This window comes from Vanacampus margaritifer, chromosome 4 (assembly GCF_051991255.1).
Source record: "Vanacampus margaritifer isolate UIUO_Vmar chromosome 4, RoL_Vmar_1.0, whole genome shotgun sequence".
Taxonomy (NCBI): domain Eukaryota; kingdom Metazoa; phylum Chordata; class Actinopteri; order Syngnathiformes; family Syngnathidae; genus Vanacampus; species Vanacampus margaritifer.
This window is the reverse complement of record NC_135435.1, coordinates 18,390,949-18,414,070: the sequence shown is the minus strand read 5'-3', so window position 1 is coordinate 18,414,070 and position 23,122 is coordinate 18,390,949. Positions and strand designations below refer to the sequence as shown.

The following is a 23,122-nucleotide window of genomic DNA, read 5'->3' as shown; positions in this document are numbered from 1 at the left end:
ATAATAATACTGGAATGGATTAATGGCATTTATTTAATTTTTTTTCCAGCTGATTGGTATTGTCTGAAAAATATGGACTTTTTAATTGGATTAATTTCTAAAGCCAAGACTAAAATATTTTATTGTTTACTTAATTTGAACCACTGCTTATTTAACAGCCATTATAAAAGTTATTGTAAGTTATTGTAATACCTTTTTTTTTTTTATTCTTCGTATTGCATTGCTGAGATATCCAATCAAGACTCGGGATCGCCAGATATTGGAAAACAAATGACTAGGACTCGGACTTGGGTGCGAAAAAATGTGATCAGGACATCCGTATTATTCAGTTTCGTGTTATGAACTCATTAAATTTGACTTTTCTGGAGTTGTCATCAATAGTATTTCCCTATTATTATCCTCCTGCAAGCATGTAGGACGCTGTTCAGACTTGCCACTTTTGCGTCGAAACCTCAAACCAAAAGTTCTTGTAAGTACAACCAAACCACATGTTCCCTTGTTTGTAAGCTTAACGAATTTGAACAAAACATTTTTTCTAGATTGCTTCTTACCTCCCGTGAACACTAATGTGTCATCTGCCAAAAGTTTTGATATACAGATGTTGACGATAGATTGACAGTCCACCCCGAGCAGCCATTCACTTTACCTTTGTTAGCACCTGATCTCATGATATGTTTGACTCATTTCACAGATGACTTCCCCATTAATTTTAAATTCCATAAAACAAAGTGCAAATCATTAAAGATGATACACCCATTATTAGTATGGAAATTAGCACCGGGATGCCTGGGAATCCTGAAGGCTTGTCACTTGAGTGACAGCCTGAGACACTTGTGGTTCATCACACTGTATTTAAGATATGTTTTATGTTTTTCAAATTCCATATTTGGCACATTATCCTCGGGTGCCGGTTCGCACCTTGTTGGTATTTAAGACAGCTTTCCACCAATACGACTGAATTGCGGAGCCTGCCGCGGCTCCCTCATAACTGGGAGGTGGCGTCTGCTCCCAGATCACCGTCTGGATGAGGGAGCACAGCGGCATCCCACCTCATTACCGTAGCAACGCACTAACCGAGAGGGTGACACACTACTCTCTGTGATTAAGATGTAAATTTCCTCTAATTGGAATGTAAATTCATACATTTATATGAAGACGTCAGCTGTCAGTTTGCAATATTGTGTCCTTTTCTCTGCCTCTCCCCTGGTCCCCAGGCAGGGGACGAGGTGCCTGTAATCTGTATCGTACTCCCAGCAGCCCCATCCTGGGATTTGCCGTTTGTTTAATGCCAGGCCCATTGTCCTTCATCCAGCCCATCATTGTGATTCTCCCCATTCATGTTTCTGTGTTTTGTCGCCGTCTGATTTGCTCTCGCTACCTGTGTTTGTTTCCCCATGCATGGCTGAGCCGCCAGGGCTTTGGGGAAGGGGGCGAGGACGAGGGGGGTGGGGGGTGGGGCACTTTGAGACGGGGCCCGGGTCATTGGGTGGCCGTATTTTGTGTGTGCATCGATTACTTCTGCTGAATGTTCCCGAATGCAAATAAGTCTGCCACTTTGAGAGGAAGCACATGTATCTGAAGTAATTAATTTTACCCTTGAATGCCAGCTGTGGTGTTGGTTTGACGTGCTCCAAATGGAGCTTTCTCACCAAAAAGGTGTTAATTTAGGGATTTGGCAGATGAAATAAGTGTGTTTGCCAATATGTATTGTGTCCACAATCCAGTGTGTCTTTTTGCAATTCAAAGGCCGTGTCATCTTGTCGATTTGCGACCATGCTGAGGTATGACTGACACAATACTGACACAATATAAGACATTGTCTGTTTACAAGTGATGGATGAAAGAAAATTCCAATCATTTTATGTGAATATATTTCCAATGCTAGGGTATTGAAGTGGAAGTCAACCTTAAATGTTTCCTGACATTAATATGTTATATGTGACCTCACTAGTCTAAACATGACATTTTGATTAATATTACATTTGTGAAATATGAGTTATGAAGCAGAATCCAGCCATTTTTTTATCTATCTCAGGGGGCGGCCATTTTGCCACTTGCTGTCGACTGAAGATGACATCACAATTGCTCTGGGCTCAGGCAACGACCAATTACAGCTCACCTGTTTTCTGAAGCTGAGCTGTAATTGGTAGTTACCTGAGACCTGAGCAACTGTGATGTCATCTTCAGTCGACAGCAAGTGGCAAAATGGCTGCCCCCTGAGATGGATACCCAAAAAATTGTTGCTTAACTCAAATTCCACTAACGCAGTATTAAAAATAATAATAATTGGCTTCCCCTTTAATATTATAACTCGACTTGAAGTATGTGCTTTAACCTTTTAATGGCATGTATTGAAATACTTGTCAATTCAAAACAAGTTTACAATTGGCAAATTTCCCATTAAGAACAACTGCCAAATGAGAATTTGCGGATTCCAATGAGAATGTATCATCACATATTGTCGTGTTGTTGAGTGACAACGCGTATGACATCAAATGGTTGAAGTGCACAGCGTCGTGTGACGTGCGCTCTTCGAGAGCGGACACCCGCAAGTGTTTGCGCATGTATGGGAATGTTTAGCTGGCTAGTGAGCATTATATTAAACTCTTAAAGCTGCTTTATGTAAGAAACGCTGTCCTACAACGAAGAGAGTTTGCAAACTTGGGCGCTGGACTGAAGAGACCAACTGCCCTAAGTTAGCTTGGCCCTAGCTAGCTAGTAGTACAGCAGACACGTTACAGATGGCACCCGAGGTTCTGCTGTTGGCTAGTGTATGGCGAGGGATCCGGGAGGTTAAAAAAAAGTTAAAAGTAAGCCTTTCAGGAGGTTAATGCGGCGGCATTAGCGTGTTGGCCACATACTGTCTATTATACTCTGATATGTTTTCAAAAAAGCTAATATGTGGCTTTATAAAGCCCTTTTGACAACATAAGATGTAGATAAAGCGCAAAAAAAAACATTTGAATGCATTTGTTATTCGGTGGTTAAATGGTAAACAAATCTCAAATCTGGATTTGGGGTGCAAGTCCAGCCTATAGTTAGAACAGTGCAATATATATCAGAATGTTTGATTGGACTTTTCTTTAATGTCACTACCATTGGAAGGTGTTTTGAAATGTGGTGTCCAATTTAGTGCTTTGAAATTCCGGCCTCCATATACAGTTCCTAACGTATGTACTTCAGGCTGTATCAAAGTTCAATGAATATATTAAGGGAGGATGATTGTGATATAAACACACATGTACATGAAGGATTCATTGCAAATCCTACTAATGTGCATGAGTTGGCCATTGGGTGGCAGTATAATACAGTCACACAGACATAAATAAAGAAGAATTTCACAACTACTGGATTTGACTTTTTAAATGCAGTAATTTTAGTTGTTTTTTTGAAGAGAATGAAGAATATATACCTGTGAATATTCTTGTAGTATCTATCAACATTATATTATCTTAATTACATTATTTCCAAAGAAACGCACATAGTCATAAATACCTGCATGTGTCCGTGAATCAGTTATCAGTAATTTGTTGTGTAACCACCTAATTGACTTGTCACATCTTGCTCACTGAACATGATGACTCCAAACAAAAGCAGCAAGGGTGTTTTACTTGTTGTGGTTTGTTGTGTGAATTGCCTGATCATGGAGTGCTTGTGGGTGTGTACCACATACAAGCATATTTGCTGTGAATTCCACTCAGGCAAAGGTGCTATGTGGCGCCTCTCAGAACACGCAAACCGTTCATTACAAGACTCTCGGGAGTTAATTGTTTTTACTGTCACAATTCCTTGAGAACTCTCACAATTGTACACACCAATTTTATTTAAAACAAATTTCTTAACGAAAACTAACGAAAAAACGAAAACACAAAAACAATTTCGTTAACGAAATAAAATAAAAACGAAAACTAATTGAAACTACATTTTATGTTTACAAAACTAACTAAAACTAGCTATAAATATAGCAAAAATGTCCTCCGTTTTAGTTTGTAATTACTTTAATGCATGAGTTTTTGGGGATGATTTTAAATGTGATTTTAAGTAGATTTATTTAACCGGAATAAGGATGTTTGAAAGTGGCACACAGACGTGATGTCATCTAGCAGCAGCCAGCAGAAAAGCACCTTTAGATGACGTCGCTCCGATGCGACAACGAAATGCAAAGCTAGGTAAGAAATTAGTTACTTTTCTCATTTTACCATGGTGTTTATTAAAAATTGCGGACAAGCAGAGGTGGCATATCCAGGTCCAGAAACCTGTCACAGTTTGGCTTTAACACCAGGTGCTAGCTAGATAGCTAGCTCCCATGGTGCTCGTTTACCTGCTAGCTAGCTAGCTAGCATCAATTGCTAAAGCCAAACTGTGGCAGGGTTTTTACTTTCTGAACCTGGATTTGCCACCTCTGCGCACAAGTAATGCACATTAAAAAAACTAAACGAAAACTAATACTGAAACTAACTAAAACTAAGCATTTTTTTAAATAACTAAAACTAATAAAAACTAATAGAACCACCCTAAAAACTAATTAAAACTAACTCAATTTAAAAAACGAAAACTCAAAACGAAAACGTAAATGAAAATTCCCAAACTTTATAATGGGGATCACTTTGCGAGCTCGTGTATAATTAATTTTTAAAAAATGAAAATGGTCCCACGTTCCATACAGACTTAAATTCCAATGTTGTATCAGTCCAGCTCAGAATAACAGCAGGAATTCCGCCAATGCTCCCATAGCATGTCAATACTGCTCCACCCACCCGTGGCACCACATTTGCCTGTCATGCCCTCGCTCAATTAGCAACAGGTCCCAATAAACCTTTCACTCCCATCTATCACCTTCTGTTGATTGAAGCAACCATGCGGAAACCTGGCACGTTCCTAGACGTCGTTTCGGGGAGTGAGGAATCTGCCCCTGGTCAGGTGAATCAGCCGGTCTTGGCCGCATGGGTTATGTCGTGACAGCCTATCCGGAATGCAGCCACTCCCATGCACGGAGCAGCTGCACCTGTCAGCTGACTGCTCAGGTGGCTGAGGAGGAAGTGACTCACCCCGCACGCTCTTCTTAATGACTGAAGGCTTGTACAATTTTGGTACAAAACCTGAATTGTCCGGTTTATTCAAATAATTCATTGAAAATACATGAGGGGACAATAAGTTAATAAGGGAAAAAATATTTTCATTAATATATTTTCGTTCTTACTAGTGCTGTCAAATTTTAAAACATTAACTCATTGATTAATCACAAAAAATATTGCATTAATCATGTATTAATGCAGATTAATCACACTATTAACTTTGACCGCAGATGATTCTTTACCTTGACAGCGGATGGTTACGTTAAAGGTAGCACAGGTTGTGTTTGAGCAATAAACATAAGTACATGCTTAAAGTAAAGCATTTCATAAATGTTTGTATGTTTGTTCATGTCAAACTACTGGAGTCTTTTTTTTTTTAATTATTCAAGTAATTAACTGATTAGAAAAAGAGGAGGATGAGTGTGCAGTGGATCAAAAAATGTTGAAGACGTCCTCATAATATTAAACGTCGAAAGAATTAACATTTTTTAACAAATTTAGCGGGCAAAAGATTGTTGATTAAAAAAAAAAGTTGTTTTAATTATGTGATTAATCGCAATCAATCAAAATTCTGAGATGTGATTAATGTGATTTAAAAATGTAATGGAACAGCTCTAGTTCTTACAGTTAAAACTTTTCTTTCCCGCTCATCCTGGCTTGGGCCAATTACAGCAGTGGTAGCGATTAATCTTTCTTTCTTTTTTAATTGCTATATATGTTTTATCGAATTTGGCTGATTTGTTTTGATAAATAAAATTAACACCTCCCCAAATCCATGTTGTTGACAATCCATCTGTATTGTTGTCAGATGGAATAATGGAAATAAATTCGGTCAACATCATAAAACCTCTCAAGTGTACAGGAAATGTTTAAGTAGCATTCGTGTTCTTAACAGTCAAACAAGTGGAAGAATAAGTTAACTACTGGACGACTGCAGCTATCAAGTATTTAAAATTGATTATTCTATCAGTTATTCAATCGATTAATTAGATAATCAATCATAATTGATTATGCATTGAAGTAAAATAAAAATGTATCTGATTTCTGTTTAGCGTATCATTTTTATTCAAATGGTTTTGTTGCCTTTTTCATGATCAAGTTATTTGACTTACTGTATTTGAATATTCGTTTCAGCCCTTAAACACTGTTAATTAAAATGTCTACACTAAATTAAGTCTAATGGCATGCAACAAAGATGATCCTTATTGCACTCTAAAAAGAAAATTGTTGAGCCAATTTAAGATTACAAATTGAATTGTTAACCAACTTTATTAAAAAAAATGCTTGATTTAAGATAATCCAAAGTGAATATGTTACGTTTAATTACTGTATATGAGTTAATTGAATTTAATATATTCACTTGAATTAAATTAATCCAACTCAAAAATGTTGTATCTCAAATTATCTTTCACCATTTAAATGAATGGAAATGTCATTAATCCGTTCCAGCCCTGGTGTGTGCGCCTTGGCCACCAAGGATGGCAGTGTAATGTCCAAACAAGGTTCATCCAGGTCTGATAGAAAGATTTCAACTCAGTATAGAATATCTCTTTTAAAGTCTTCGACTGGTGGAGGAAGTTCCCTGGCTCTTCTTTCCAATTTCTCATTACCACTCCTTAAAAACCGTCGGCTCACACCATTGGATCAGACCTGACCGCGTCGGTCGTGGTACAGGCTCATCGCGCATTGCAGAAAGAAAAGTGGGGCAGTGAGCGAGAGACAGTCAGAGAAAGAGAGAGAGAGAGCATTTTGTCCCCCAGGTATGACCGAGTCAGTCATGCAGAAGGATCCCACATGGAGGGAGGTGGAAGAGGAGGGCGAGGAAGAAACTCTTGGCTTTCCCTCTTCCCCGAAAACACATCTGTCTTCTTTCTCCGCCACACACACCTTTTGTGCATCCTTCGCTCACCTTCGTACTTTGCTAACAAAGCCACTCAAGTCCACGTTTAGATTGTTTGGGCTCTTTCATAGCTGTGTTGTTTTCTTTTTTTGTGGTTTTAGGCTTTTGGATGAACTTGTGGTCCATTTACACCAAGCAGTGTTTCTTTTTTTTTTCTTTTTTTTTTTTTTTATCTGTGTTAGCCTAGCACCTTGTTTTATTTTTTTTTGCCAGAGTCATGTCATGGCTGCGTGCATTAAAACAATTAAACTCCACCCCCCCCCTCGCCACAACAATCATTTGCGGATGTGTCGGGTGAAATTTAGCAAGAAATTATCATTTTCTGAATCACTTCACCGCACTCGCTTTGTGCCTTTTTCTTTCTTTCTATTCCTCCGTCGTGTCTTTGAGCTCCTCAAAAGGACTCCGAGCCCCCCTGCATGTTCTTCTTTTCGCCTCTTTTCTCTGTACTTTTTTTGTCCGTCATTATCCAGCAGCACTTTTCTGTGCGTGCAAATGCTTTCTGAACGGCTTCCTTTCTTCCTTTTCAGGGCGGATGTCATTGTTGCCGCCTGTGGGCTGGGTGTATTTATTTAGGGGTAATTGGTGTGTGGATGAGTGAGGTAATGAGGTGCATCCACACTTGGCTGCTTCCCTCCTTAGCTGAGCTGGGCTGCGGCTTGAACTGCACCGTCTCCTCCGCGCTTTTTCATACCCAGGTGGACAAACACAATCGCTTGGGGTGTACCTCAATCGGTTGTTTGTGTACGTTTTTTTTTTTTTTTTTTATGTATATATGTATGTGAGGCTGAGTGTGTGTTCAATGAAGCTCAAGAGGATCTTTGGCTCTCCCAGCTCACTGCCAACCTCCAAAAGTGGCCCGGATGTCCTGCAGAGTTATCTAATGATTTCACTTACACCTCCCGATCTGTCTGGCCCATGTGTCTGTAACTGTCTGATGCTTCAGCCTTTACATGCCATTTGCTGCCTCATATCCTGTAAAATTCAATTGCACAGCACCAACTGTAGCCAGAGAAAGCGGTCTCTCTCTCTTTCTCTCTCTCTCTCTCTCTTTCTCTCTCTCTCTCTCTCTCTTTCTCTCTCTCTCTCCCCCCGTCTACATTTGTAAATACAAACAGCTCACACCACATCTCCAAGAAACCGGGAATTCAAGTTTGTACTTAAAGGTGTTTGTGAGCTAATGTTACGCATCAGTCGTTGTGTTGTTATCAGGGTAATTGCTGCTGACCTTGCAGTCTTTGATGGACACACAATTACTGTATGTGACGCGTAAGTGGACTCATTTTAGCGGAGGATTTTGAGTTGCTAATGGCGCATTATTCAGCTTTTTGGTCTGTCCCCAAAAGTGCCGGGCCAAATCAAACACGCCGCTCCAGGGTAATTGAGGCCCACTCCGCACCCCCTGCGGTGAGCACGGCAGAACTGTAATCCCCTGACCACTCTGACTTGGCCCCAATCTGGCAGGCCGCCCATTTCCCAGCAAAACGCCCAACTCGGGCAGACTGAAGAAACCCGTGGACACGTTTGGAACACTTTCCAATTTAATTATTCAAGATCTACGATCCCACACCCTCTATTCAATCTGTCCTATCATTGGGTAGTAAATAATGAGTCAGCACATATATTAATATTTTTCAGTATGGTACTGAGGTGTACTGAGTGCCACATGGAACATACTGAGTAAGGGACAATAAGTGTAACTGCCTTAGCCTAGTGGACTTGTTGATGGAAAAAAATAATCATCATCAAATACATTTTTAAAAAACTCACTCTCCTGGATCTTTATATTGAGCCAAAGCAATAAATACAATTGGATTTTTAGAGCACGATAATTCTGACTGTTCAAAATGTTATTGTTGTACTTGTCTGCTTTGTTTATTTCCTAAAGACATGGCAAGCTATTGATTGATTTGATTTAATGTTTATTGTAAACATGCAGGACAAAAAAAAAACAGATGAAAATGTACAAGACAAATTTAATCTCATAACGAAACACATTGTAGTGACCTTCCAAAAATTTTGCTGTCTCCTAAAAGGAAATTATTAAAGTTGTTACATCTTATTATATTTTTTGTTCTGTTTTAAATGTCAGCAAAACAGTTTTTTCTTTTTCAGAAAAAGAGCAGTTTTATATTTTGTTTTCAGTACTTTCCTATTTTGTAGTGAACTAATACCACTAAATAGTAAAACTACCACATACAAATTTGCCATTCCTCATTAAAGAGGGAGACAACTCAAAACATTTCTTCACATCAATATGTTCAAAGCAACCCCACTAAACTCTATTTTCGTATTCTGAATAACATTGTGTTTGTGGAATATGAGTTAAGTAGCAAAATCCACACGATTTTATAGCATCTCAGGGGGCGGCCATTTTGCCACTTGCTGTCGACTGAAAATGACATCACAGTTGCTCATTAAGTCCTCCAACAATAACGACCATATTGGTCGTTTTACCATGCACCAAAATACGACCAAGTATTACGTATTGTAGTTTAGCGACCTCTATCGGACATGTTCTATCAGCCATGTTAAATAGCGAAAAAATAGTAATAGTAATAGTAATAGTAATAGTAACAACCTATGTGGTCGTTTCTTTTTGGACTGTCTCCAGTTGTTCAGGGGTCAGGTACCAACCAATCACTGCTCAGCCTTAAAAAAAAGCTTCAGAAAAACGTGAGCCGTGAACAACCAATTATGGCTCAGCTTCAGAAAACAGATGAGCTGTGATTGGTCGTTACCTGAGCAACTGTTATGTCGTTTTCACTCGAAAGCATGTGGCAAAATGGCCGCCACCTGAGATGGATAAAAACGGGTAGATTTTGCTGCTTAACTCATATCACACAAACGCAATATTAATTTGCTTTTGCATTAATTTGATTATTTTTTTGTTGTTGTTGTTTTTGTTTTTTAATAGCGGTATATGTTTTTAAAATGCTAACAATATCTGAGGTAAGGTGTCACCTCTTATAGGGGTCATTTTCCAGAGAGGGTATTTAGCACTGTCTCTCTTCATTTTTAACTTTAGCTTGTATGCTCCCCAGGCCCTGGCTCACTTTGTAATGGATTTAATAATGCGTAACAATTAACACTCAGCCAAGTGCTCTAGGTTAGCGGCTGGCTGGTGCGTTTCAGGCAAAATGCGAATAATAATAATAATAATAAAAACACCAAACAAAAATCCCCGTCACCCCCGGTGTATCAAGAAGCTTGGGGTGGTGGAGTAAATGGAAGGTGGTGAATTTTTTGACAGGGCGACCGAGGTGATGTCTCATTGCCTCTGACACCCGGAACCCCCTAAAGGTGGCTTGGCCAACCGTCTGCCCAGGAAGCAGCTCACCTAGTTGTGGCTAAAATTACACAACCACCTGCCCACAGGGACAGTGTACTGGAGATGAGAGCAGAGGTGGTGGTGTGGTGAAGAGAGCCAGGAAAGAGGAGCAAAGAGCAGTACGTTTGTGACTGAGTATTGCTGTGAGAATTTAGATTCGAAGGAAGTAGAAATTCCTTGTGGTTAGATATAAACACGCCACAAGGCCAGACAATTTGGAATATGACCAAGCTTTTCAGGAAAAATGCCTCTAAAGTTCTGTCAGTGTCACATGAGACGTCATCATAACCTCAAAAAATGTTGCCGGAAATCAGTTGTTGTTGGCTTGTTGTGCCTTTTTTGTGGCGGTTATTCCGAATGAATTAACTGTTTATCTGAAATCTCTCCACAGTTTACATGGAAATATTAGAATAATAAAATAAACGTTTTAGCATTTGGACCATTGTAATTCTATGTTCTTCCGTATTAATATGCATCCTTATCAATACCGTATTTTTTTTTTTTATCTCAACTCATTCAAACCGTCCTTCACTCCCAAAAACATATTTTTACATTTTTAATGCTTTTTTACGATAGAGCATACAGAAGGCTTTGATGGAGCTTCTGACCTAAAGAGGTCACTTAAAGCAATGGTAGCTATTACAAAAAACGGCCAGCATGTGGCAGCAGAGAACAGCCGGGGCCGTGTTGCAACACACTCTTTTTCCCAGTGTTTTCAACAGGTTTGTGAATAATGATGAAACTTAGCTATATTCTAATGCTAATTGCTGCAAAACGGAAACAGGTACTGACGAAAAAAGATAATCTTTCTTTTGGTAGGTTCCATATTTTTATAGCAATAAAACACAATATTCTGTGGGCCTTGCAAAATCAGTCAAAATCCAGTAACACAGCCAGGTGCTTCAGTGAAAATGGCTGGGTGTGAATTAGTTTTAACAGATTTCCTTCATATGACAAATAATTATATAAATTTGTCTGACTGTAATGTTTTAACATGACAAATAGTCACTTGTTAATAATGTTATAATCTTTTTGGATTGTTTTTTTACTTATTAACAGTGCCATCTTTTTGTATGATTTTCTCTTCTAAACCGAGAACAGCACCAGGGTGGTAGCCCTAACATGGTGCTGAAGCACCTCGTGGAATACAAATAGCAACCTATAGCACCCCAAGATGTTTGGGTTTTTTTTGTTTAGGGGGAGAATTTAATATTTTTCTTTATTTAGCACCTAGCTGGATGGGTCACTAAAATGTTTCAACGTGTTGGCACTTACAGTTAGAGTTTTGTTCCCGTTATTATTGTTTTGACATGCTCCTTGATGTTGATGTAAATCTGTATCAGAGAGGACACAGCGACTGGGTCAAATTTTGGTTTTCCAGAGTGCTTTAAAAGTTCACTGGATTAGTGGAACAAAGCATTGCAGCCCCAGGCGATTCCAGTCTACGTCCACAGAGAGCATATCCGCACTGAGAACGAGGTGGCTGTTGTTTCAAAGTAGCACAAAAAGGGACATTTAGTGGCTGGGAATGCGTATTTTATTAGTGTCGCATATTCAAGTGTAAAAATTAACTACAAATCCCATAAATGGATCCTCCAATGTTCAGTATTAATCATGTTTGTTTCTTTTTGAAGTCCCTGTAAAGTGAAAGTATAGGTCTACTGAATTTCAAACACTATGAAGGAGGTTTTTAGTAGCTGTGCCAAATTTGAATGATGATGATCAAAACATTCAAGAAGTATATAGATGAGGCTTCAAAATCGTAAAAAAGAAAGGGGAAAAAAATCAAGCCTTTACCTCTGCTCTCAAAAGATGTGGGCGTGTCCAATGAATGCGTGAAACCATGCTTGGCTGAAAAATCTATCTTTCTTATGCCTTACACATCCCATGAAAACATAACCGCTTAAAACTTCCAATGCCTGGAATATATGCCATCGGGTTGTCGCAGGGATTTCCACGCACCAACGGGAAGCACAAGCTAGCTCACGAAAAACCTTAACTTAAACTTCTTTGGCTTCCTCAGCCGGCAGACAGGCAATGGTCTCATCCACAGTGTCACTTCATCGTTTGGGAATTTAAATAATGACATGGAGCTGTTCTGTAAATGAAGGCACACAGGGAAGATGCATTTTCAGGGTGTGTAGGCATAGCTAGCTAGCTAGTTGCAAGTTGTAGCGTTGTAATAACTCGCAATTGTGCCGGTTGACCTTTGATGCCAACGAAGGTGCTTAAGTTCTTATATAGTGGCGGAGGGGGTGGACTCTTGCTGGAGGTTTCTTTTGCCGCGGCTAAAATATGAGGAAAACTGAAATGGTGACAAATAGTTTACCACTAATTCTCCACAATTCACAAATGAATAAACAGATGCGTAGCCTACCACCATCATCATACTACATAACCTTGGCAAATGAATGGCCATTGAATTCATTTCAGATGGCCATGCTTATATTTATTTATATTGCCAGAACATCTATGAATATTCTCATCTAGTTAACTTTTTTTTGTCCTTTGAGAAGAAATCTCAAGACGGACACTGCAATAGAATGCTAACAATTCTAGCTGCTTCCCAGTGGCAGAGTTCAGGCTGCGTGCCTGTCGACTGATGTGCAGTGAATGGCCTTAGAGGCTCTAGGCTGGTCTATGTGTGGCCCGGCTGGTCCAAGTCAGCAGTAATGACTGGCTTTGGCCAGCATGCCTGTTAATGTGAATGGGGTTACTCTGGGCAACACCTTTTCAGCTGGGTCCTATGAAGTCCCCAGTATGGTGGTCTTTGTCCACACAAGGGCTGTCCTCTCAGCAAAAAGGGCTCCTTTTTTTGTGAGCACTATCAACCGGTGATGGATTATACCCACCCCCCTTTATTCATTGGGACAGACTTAACAGACATGGATGCTCGCAAACATACACACACTCACGCATTGCGGGCTCTCACAAAGACACCAAAGGTATTACAAGCACATTGACACATTATCTCACATAATTGTGACGTGGAGAGATGAAACTGCCGCGCAACTTGGTTGGAAGTGAAATGAAATCTGAATGGGTGTGATATTTGTATATTCGTAATAATGATTCCGAACTCAAAACAACCGCTGTCAACCACCTGACGTTCCGCGTCTCATCCTGGAGCTTTAAACATGACAAAAGAACCAACTTGCCGATTTTTTTTTTTTTCCCTTTTGTCCTTGCAATGCATTTAAACTGTGATTTTCATCATGACTGACATCGGAAATATTTCAAATGGCGAATAGCATGCTGTTAAATTTAAGATGCCACTGTCATTCTCAAACCTCCTCAGTGGCACTGCCGATTTTTTTTGTTTTGCTGGCACAACTCTTCCGCAGGAGTGATTACCTCCACACTTCCCATGGGGTTAGTCACGTGTGCAGACTGGCACAGTAACCTCGAGATGACCCTTAGCTTTGTCAAATGCTATCCTATAAATTCAATTGTGAACTGCATCACAATGAAGATTAGAAAGGACAAATTGGGTTTTCGTCAAACTTGGCTGGTGTTGATGTGTATTGGACGCTTCTGAAATTTACACTCAAGAGGGCTGTGTTGGTGTTTGTTTTTGTACAATTGGTCTGTGTACTCATTTAGTCGGAGCAACACAGAAGTAAGCGTCAATATTACATGAGTAGAGGTCCATGGTAATGCTCTGGCTTATATTTTTGGGGGTCTAATGGGAAGAGGCTAGTCGTACAAGAATCTGCTAGCTTGGCATTCTATATTAAATGTGCACTGTCTTGCAGGTATTAAGTTGTTGTTCGCATTTTTAGCAGGTATATTATCATCATTATTATTATTATTTTAGTAGACTTGATTTTTTTGTTTTGTAGGGGGCTAACATATTTGCTCTGGGGGGAAAAAAAAACAATACCATGATTTTGGGGGGACCACTGACTTAGTGCATACGTGACATCACTCTCCAAGACAGGAAGGGGAAGTTGACGGGATCCCAGCATGCACCATGGCTAAAGTTGTAAATAATTTATTGCATGTATCGTGAGTGAATATCATGTCATGTTTACTGACCTGCTTCATATTGCTTACTACTGCAAGCTAGTGGCGATTTTTCCGCATTTGCCTATTTTGAAGTAAAGCCTTTTTTCACACTGCACTCACTAGCTCCTCTCCAATTGGAGGGCCTCGTCTGATGTCATACCGCCGCCGCTCCCAAATAGAGCATTTTCCAATTTGAGGCGCATTGCCATCACAGCACAAGTCCTCTTGCTGCTCCATGAACGGGTTTGATGACGGTGCACTGCATCCTGCTAAACGCAGTGTGAAAAGGGCTTAAATCTCTTCAGTGAAGCTATAAAAAAATAATAATAATTGGCATCCTCGTCACGATACAGTGACATTTCATTATTAACTTTAATCGGATTACTGGTCCTGAACGCACTAGATTACTCAATACCAAAAAAAGTGGTAATTGTTTAGTAATAAATTACGTGCCACTGCTTCCACTGAGTCACAGTCAGCAACACATTTTTAAACAAAAAGCCTTTTATCTATGTTTACTGCTTCCTCAAATACTATTTAACTACTTCTGTCCGTCCAAATACTACTTGAAGCGCTGTATGCTAGCTTTTGGTTGAAGCGCGATTATTGCAGCAGGACATCTGCATGGCACTACAAAACCTGCTCCTACCACGTGTCAGTGATGCTTTAACCTGAGGACGTTCATAGTTTGAGGGGTGAAATGTGTGTTGGAGGGCGCAAGAGGTCCCCCAGATAGTGCTGTCATAACCCATGCAGCCGCTCTCTTTGCTATGGGCCTATGCGTAGTGAAGGCAGCACTTAGACATGTTTGTACTCTTCGCCCTCTATCCCGCTCCCTTTCTCCCTCGGCACCATGTCACCCCAGGGGTGGACCAGCACTCCCTGGTTGTGCCCAAGTCCATAACACCAACTAAACCCCCCTCTTGCAACCCTTCACTGCTCGGGTCAATGTGCCCTCGCCCCCCTTCCCCGCCGCCGTCAACCTACAACGCCCACAGTCCATACCGACACAGGCCTTGCAAAGAGAAACAAAACAGATCTGAAAAGAGACCAAATGGCCCCACGCGGCGCTCCCTGTCAAAGGCCTTGACAGGCCCAAGGAGAGGCCCCCAGAAGACCTCAGTTGGAAGATGATGACGACGGAGATAACAAGTCAAGTTGTTGTGTTACAGCGCACTTACACTTTGGCCCCCCGTTTGTCCGTTTGCTTATTCAGGAGCCCTGCACAGCTAACTGATTACCATGCATGTCATGTTTACTAACATGGCACATGCTATCAAATGCTGTTTTACATCAGTCTGTGGAGCGTGAAGGGTAAACGGTGGGCTCGCTACCTACCCCAAAAGAACAGGAATAAGCATTCCATTAAAATAAACATGAGAATTATTGTCAACCAGTCAATTTCCTGTTTGCTCATGTTATTAGTGGCTTCACATTATTTCGCTGTTTGGGAATATAATTACCCTCAAAATGCTTACTCATCCTTCTGTCAGAGAGATTAGCCACGAAGCAGAAGACGTTTCTTCTGTCTTGACTGTTTTTAGGAATGTCTCTTGGATTCTCCTGGTAGAAAAAGATGAGCGGGTCTGTCAACCAAGAAACCATTACTTAATTCATCCCGGACACCCCGAGACGATTTGTACAAATGACAGGCACTGATTGAAAAATCATCATTCCAGGCGAACAATCAGAAGCGAATCGAAGAAGGTATTGATATAAATCCCTAAGAATGTAAAAAAATAAATGTGTTCTACAAATTCAAATCAGAAATGACGAACACACTGGATCAACAGGTTATTCCTTATGCAAGGCCAGGGATCGTGTTGCATTCTTTGTTATAGCGAAAGAAGAGGAAGGTCAAGCGCCTTGTCGGCCTTTGTTTGCTGCAGGTGGGCTAGAATTACCCAAGTTGACAGGATTTATACGGAGGCTCTTGCTGCATTTTTTTTTTTCTGTCAAGAGAGCGGAAGTCTTCTGTGGAACGAGCGGCGTAAATGGGATGATGCTGTGCTTGTCAAATTAAAAAGCACATCACCTCATTATGTAGGCTTTTTCTGGGTTAAAGTTAACACTTGTTCCTATAGATCCAGCAAATGATTTTCCCACACAATGGGGTGTAATTTTATCGCTGTGAGGGATTACGGCACTGGGAGGTGATTTAAGTCAGCAGATGGCAACTCTGGGAAAGTTTCCCCAATGTCAACTGTGAAAAGGTTCTACTACCAATTTGTACTTATGTGGAGAGTTAGAGCAGTAGTTTAATGGTTAATCTGTTACCTGATTGCTTGGTTGTCATTTCATTTCATGTTTTTATGAGGTAGAATTTCAGTCATTTTACTGACCGACTTTAGTGAAATATCATGAGATAATGATTGAAGAGCTTACAGCCTGAGCAAATGGCGACAAAAAATGGCTGCACTAAACTAGCTATTTATGGTAAATATCGTGTCACTTCCATGAGCATGATCCAGCCTGGGTAATCTGATTTGAACGGCCAGACCGGTCGTCATGTGTTCCCTGCAAGGTGTTGGGTTTCCCATCGTTTTAAGCTGTACAGTGACATGGGCCATTTGAAAGTCTGGCTAAAACACTATAGAATAAATGACTCGTTAAAAATTAGCACCTAATACTCAGGTCATTAGCAAGCTGTTACCACTGGTGGAATGCCTTTGATGCCGCTGTTTTGTGTAGCCGGTTCCTTGCTAAGCTCCTGCTGGAAAAAAAAAAAATGTCTCGGAACATAATGTATGCACGCTTGCATAGTAAAGTGTTGATTATGATATAAGCAAGGAAAAACAACTGATTTGATGCCTTTTCGGAACCATTAAACAATGATTTGATCTCAACAAACAATCCGCCGCGATTTATGGAGGCGAGGAATAACAAGCGGCGTGTAACGCCATATTCTTTTAAGAAGAGGGTCTTTGGGGTGATAAGTAAGCCGAATGGAATTGCCCATTGTGGGGTGATATTAGTAACCCTCTTAGGCAAAGCCGGTCTGCGGGCTGGCCCCGAGGGCTCATTTCAAGTGCTTAGCGCTCGTTTGGAGCTTTGTCACCTCTCGCCTGTCGCCAGCCCCTCTGGCCGCCCAACGCAGCTGAGCCGCAGACCTTTACCACCACTCGCCGCCACGGAGGAAGCGCCGGCACACACTCAGTCGCGCCACGGCTCGCGTTCTTATCGGCGCCGCAGCCAATGGTCTCATTTCCCGCCATCCGCTCTTATCCAGCCCCCTCTCCTTCCCTCTCGCTGCCGTTTCTTTCCCGTCTTTCTACAACCTCGCGAAGGTTGCCAGGCAGCCGGGAAAGACTTCTCTCACACGTACGCCCCGCCATGCCTGTGAGGGTTTTTCCGGATGTCCTTGTTTACACCATGGAGCGTGCAGGTCATTGGAAAGCAGACTTTGAGCCTCTCATATGATGTTCATCTGAAGTCTGTCACTCGCCTCCGTAAATTTGAATTCATTTTATTGAAACCTCACTGAAGGGAAAGTACAATATTTGTGTATTAGCCTGTATGCGTTTTCCTTGACGGACCGCAACTGGCCTACCGCAAAAAAGCTTTCCGAGCAGATTGATTGGTTTTGTCTGCTCCTCCCCTCCAACTTTGACGTTACCATTGATTGTTCTCATGTGCCCCTGAACTCGGAGGTTAGAGGAGCCGAGCTGAACTTCTGGATTGCTTTGACCTTCGCTCTGCACATGCTCAGTGCGCCCGCACAGCCCTGAGCCAAACACACACCGCCAAGCCGGGGCTGAGGGTGCGTGACAGCCAGACAACGGTGTGATCTCCTCCCCCCCCCTCCTCCTTTTTTTTTTTTTTACTCACCCTCTGAGGATGATGTATATGTGATTGATTTTCCTCCATTCCCTGCTCAGTAGCGTGTTTCCGCTGCAGTGCACTAAGCAGGACTGAGTCCAGGCTTGATCAATGCATTGTTTTTCTTTTTCAATTACACTTGACTGAGCTAACGACACGAAAGGTTACGCAGGTGAAGTTTGGCAAGGGTGGAAGCGGAACGTCTGGAGGCCCCCCCCCTCAAGTCCGAAATGTGAATTTGCACGGGTGTCTGTGTGCGCAGAAAGAGCGGATCTCAGTGCGAGATGAAAAATTTCGACCCATTTGTCATCCTATCATCTTGCTAATTCTTCTCACAAAGCTTTTCAGTGCTGAAAATATCTTTAGGGTATCCATTTGAAAATCCCTGTTAAGTGAAAGTAAGTTATTTCTACATTTTATGCACCACAAAGACGATGTGTTAATAGCGCTGCCAAATTTGAATGATTAAGAAAATCGGTCAAATAAGTTTCCGCACAGTGACAACGGGGCGCTCTAAAGCGACCACGCCAACGCGAAACCTCAGTCCACACGCTGACTATCGTGTCAGACTTTGTTCGCCACTTGTTCTTACGTCTTTCTGTTGCGTGCGTGCGTGCACTCACCGTTGACAACGACACGCTCTAAAGAGGCTATTGAAGGAAAGATGTATTTTGGGGGTATAGCAATAGATCCCTAGCCTTGTTTTAGCATTTGGCCCAAAAAAAAAAATCTGGTGCACGCTTTAACCAATTAATTGGCTTTACAGGGTCTTCAAATGTTGTCAAGCATACCAAAATAACCAATTTGTATCGTACAATTATTTTGCGTCCATGGGGTCTTTATTTAATTATGGCCTAGAAGTTTATTTACTTTCATTATGATTTACTCTTTAGTGGAGGTTTGTGAAAGACTATGGCAAGTTCGGACAAATTTTGGTGACGTCGCCACTGAAAGATTGGAACTGAGGACCACGTAAAGTTGTAAGAGAGTGGGGTTCGAAAAAACGTTGCCCATTAATCGGTCAACGGAGAATTGACAATGTTATTTGTTTTTGTGTAGGGATGGATGGATAAGATGTCTATTTTCCTTCGTAAAGTCCTCGCTCCAGAATTTCAACCTACACATTGATGTAGAAATCGCCTTCACGCCTATACACACTATTCCAAACCTCACCATGGCAAAGATCTCTCAGGAATCTCCTATCTTTCCCATGTAACCTTACCTAACCATCCAAAATTAAATTATAGGTCCTTCGCAGTGTCTCACTTGCCCTAGATAATCTGCTGTGCGGCATTAAGACCGCTCCTCTTGTTTCATCTCACAAAGGACTTAAAGTTGACAGAAAGGAGACCTCTTGAGTTGGACGCCCCCGATGATCCTGGTGGTCACAGTAGCAGGAGGGAAACGTCCACCGGACCAGATCTGAACATTTTCTGACTCTCTGGATCCCTGCAAAAACAACACATGGCAAAAGAAGGAAGCGGTCTACCCTAGAGCGGTGACGAGCGTTTGGGTACTATCGAATTATCTCTTAGTAATGACGCCGTTAAAGCCTGTACCAAAACACCTACTCATTAGGAAAGAGATAAGTATCTGTGGGAGTGGAAGGGCTCTCCTAAAGCTGCATGTCTGGAGGGGATGAGGATACAGTGGGCAGAGACGCCTTGAGCTAGGGGGGTTGAGGGGTGGGGGGGGGGGGGCAGCCTTTGACCAGGAGGTTTCAAATGTCCTGTCAGATTCTTTCAGGGGCAAATTACAGGCTTTAGCGCCTCTTGTACCCAAAACGCCTTCATTCTGATACCTTCAGAGGTGCTCAAGCAACACGCCGCCCGGCATTGTCCCGAGCGCACTCGACTCTGGAGACACTTCACCTCCTCTCCCGCTCTCAGAGCCCCTTCAAGACTTTGTTCATTGGAGAGCCGTCGGCGGCTTTTCCCGGCGGGCCCTGAAGGGAGCGTAGCGTAGGCCCCGCTTAAGCTTTCTAGCGGTTAGCGTGTTGGTCTTAGGGAGCTTTGCACGAGTGGCCCTCATTAACCTCTTAGAGTCTTTGTGCTTTGAGTTGGCACAGGGCTGCTCCGCTAAGATAAGCTTTTCTGTGAAACAAGTAACTCAGCTAAAAGACTCGGGCGGTCATTTGTGTTACAGACACAATCAGCTCACATGCACTTCTTATGTACATTACAGCTGATCTCTTAGGGTTCTTATCCTAGTTGGAGGTACTGAATACGAGAATTTTTCAACTTTCCAAATCATGCAGTTAGGATGCTGACTCTCATCACTCAACACAATTTTATATTTATGGAGCACTTTAAAACACCCACCGAACCCAGGGGCAGCAGATACAATGAAAACAGCGGAGGTTCCAGAATTGAACCCTTTGGATTCACATTGCACATATTCGTCTGCCCACTTTCTTTTTGTTTGCTCGACATAGTTAGCATGAAGGGATTACAATCATGAAATCACACGATGTACCAAATCGCCTGCAGCATAAATGTGTTTTTGTTTTTATTGTACTTTTAAACGTATGAAATGCATCTCAGCTGTGTAGTAGGTTTCAGGTTTAAAAACACAAATAAATGCACGACGGTCTTCTTTTTTGACGACGACAGGAAGAATTCTGCTGATTGCGTTGTCATTATTTTGTTATGAATGTTGAGTGACATTTGTCATCTCTCTGACGTCTTACATTTTCAACTTCAATTATGCAACACTCCAATGTTATAATAAACTGGCCCACCAATGTGATTTGGAGCCAAGTAAAAGCTCTGGTATAATTGTTACAGGTCTTTAAAAAAAAAAAATAATAATAATAATTTGGGTCAAATGTGACCCAAAGGGCCCCTGAATCCAAAAATGTTAGCGAACAATGCTAGCAATGTGGCTTCTCTCTCTCTCTCTCTCTCGGTCTCTCACATGTACACACACGCGGATTCCCTGAGACGTAACAGACCTAAAGCTCTGTGAAGCATTTAGCAACACGCTAGCAGGTTGACCCCACGCTGGCAGTGCTGAAGCATCTAATGCAATTTCAGCGCAAGACAGCTCTCTGTGAATAAACATCACTGAAGGTTTTTTTTGTTTGACATGTGATCTAATAATCTGCCCCACCCTTTCCCCTTCATCCTTGTCCCCCCCCCCCCCCCCCCACACACACTCTCATTTGTGTAGCGCCTACATTTGCCTCCAGACTTGTCTGAGACGGTGAGTCGCGTGAGCAGGGCTGAACTGGCAGGAGCGACCGCGGTGGCTTCAGCCTGCGGCTCTGGCAGCAAGCACCTGGATTTCTAGAGCTGGACGGGTTACTGGGCAAGCCACACCTGGAATGCTGCGGCGACCTGCGCACGGGATGCCCACCACGTTTGATGTCTGCCGCCAAAGCTGTTTGGGACCTGCCAATTGTTCCTTCAGCCAGCCAATTAACTTCATTTGTATGGACACTTGTTTTGTTTCATGTCATTTTTGTGTGTTTATTGACAATAAAGACAACCTGAGGTACATGTTATTGACAACTTCCTTCACTAATCTCTTATAAATAATCCCAGAGTCCAAATGTCACCATCATGAAACCTTTATAAACTATACATACGGTCATTTGTTACACATTATAAATAAATCTTAATCAAAACTGAAAATAACTCTTGTTAATAATAAGATGTAAAAACAGTTAACTTTAATTTATCTCTCTCTCCCTCTACCCAAACTCATGAGACGTCATGCATGATGCATTTCCAACTCCAACTGTTTGAGCAATTTACAGCATCTTCTCATCTTAAAGCAACAGGTTGAGCAGGCTCTCAAAAAATCCATGAATCATGTGAAACATCAAAAAAAAAATTGTAAACCATTTTCTTAGAATATCACAATTTTGCTCTGTTCAAACTATTGAGTTTATTCACATAAGATTACAAATGTATTCAATTTTTCATGTTTTTTTATTATTTTAAATATTACAACTTTATTCTTAAATTGATGGCAGTTGTGTCAGTATAAATTCCAGTTGGGAAAAAAACACAAAAAACAGACATTACATCTTTATTTTCATTTTACAACTTTATTGTAAAATGTTCTCATAACGCTACCATATATTTTTAGTTATTATGCATTATGACTTATTTATTTTAAAACTTTTTCTGTTTGCAACTTTTTTTAAAAAAATAATTTTACTTCATTTTTATAATTAATTTGGCATGTCCATTTTACTGCCCTATTTTTTTATTCCTCAAGTTGTATGGAAACTTTCTCTCAGATTTTTTTGTTACGACTTTCAAATTTCAATGTAGCCTATTATTTGTAATGTTAAATCTAACCATTTTTCCTTTGAATGGTATAACTTTATACTTACAAAATTTAAAAAAAAATAAACTTTTTTTTGCAAATTGTACTTTTTGCTAATGTTAACCATATGACTAGTCTATCCATCTAACCCTATAATTAGATGATGTCCTCTTAATGTGCATCTTTATTCTCTCCATTTTTACCTTTAATTAGTACAAATCAAGTCTTGTCAGTGACATTTCTGACTTTTATGTCATGTTTTTATTTTCATAGAAATGCCATTTTATTCTCCCACAGAAAATAAACTTTGGTTACAATGTTAGGTCTAAAAAATTCTAAAAGATTCTCATCAAATGATAGATTTTTGTTCCTATTTACTAACATGCTTAATTCGTGCAAAAATCACACCTTTTTTCTCTTACTGATAACTTTTTTCTTGTCACATTGCAACTTTTCAGCACAAAATCTTATAACTTAACAATATAAAATTACACCCTTACCTCCGTCTTCTTTTTTCGCATCATATTTCAAGGCTTTTTCTTTATTTTATGAAATTACAATGCCAAAAGCAGTTTTACACTGTGTGTCAAATAAGTCACAGCGAGCGCTTTATTTCACCTCTTCCTCTTCCCGTCGTCATTGTTCCACCGCAGCGTTGTCGTACTCTGCCAGACGGCGAATCGCTTTGACCTTTTCCTCATTGTGCGCTCA

At 40.9% G+C, this 23,122-nt stretch overlaps 1 protein-coding gene across 1 annotated transcript in view; it reads left to right on the top strand.

The window, feature by feature from the left end:
* The window catches only part of elp4 (elongator acetyltransferase complex subunit 4), a 62,751-nt gene extending 41,113 nt beyond the window's left edge, over positions 1-21,638 (top strand). The window contains exon 10 of the mRNA XM_077564899.1: positions 21,305-21,638. Within this exon, the coding sequence (XP_077421025.1) occupies positions 21,305-21,424 (120 nt within the window). The 3' untranslated portion in view covers positions 21,425-21,638. The remainder of the gene's footprint in view (positions 1-21,304) is intronic.
* Positions 21,639-23,122: the final 1,484 nt, after the last annotated feature.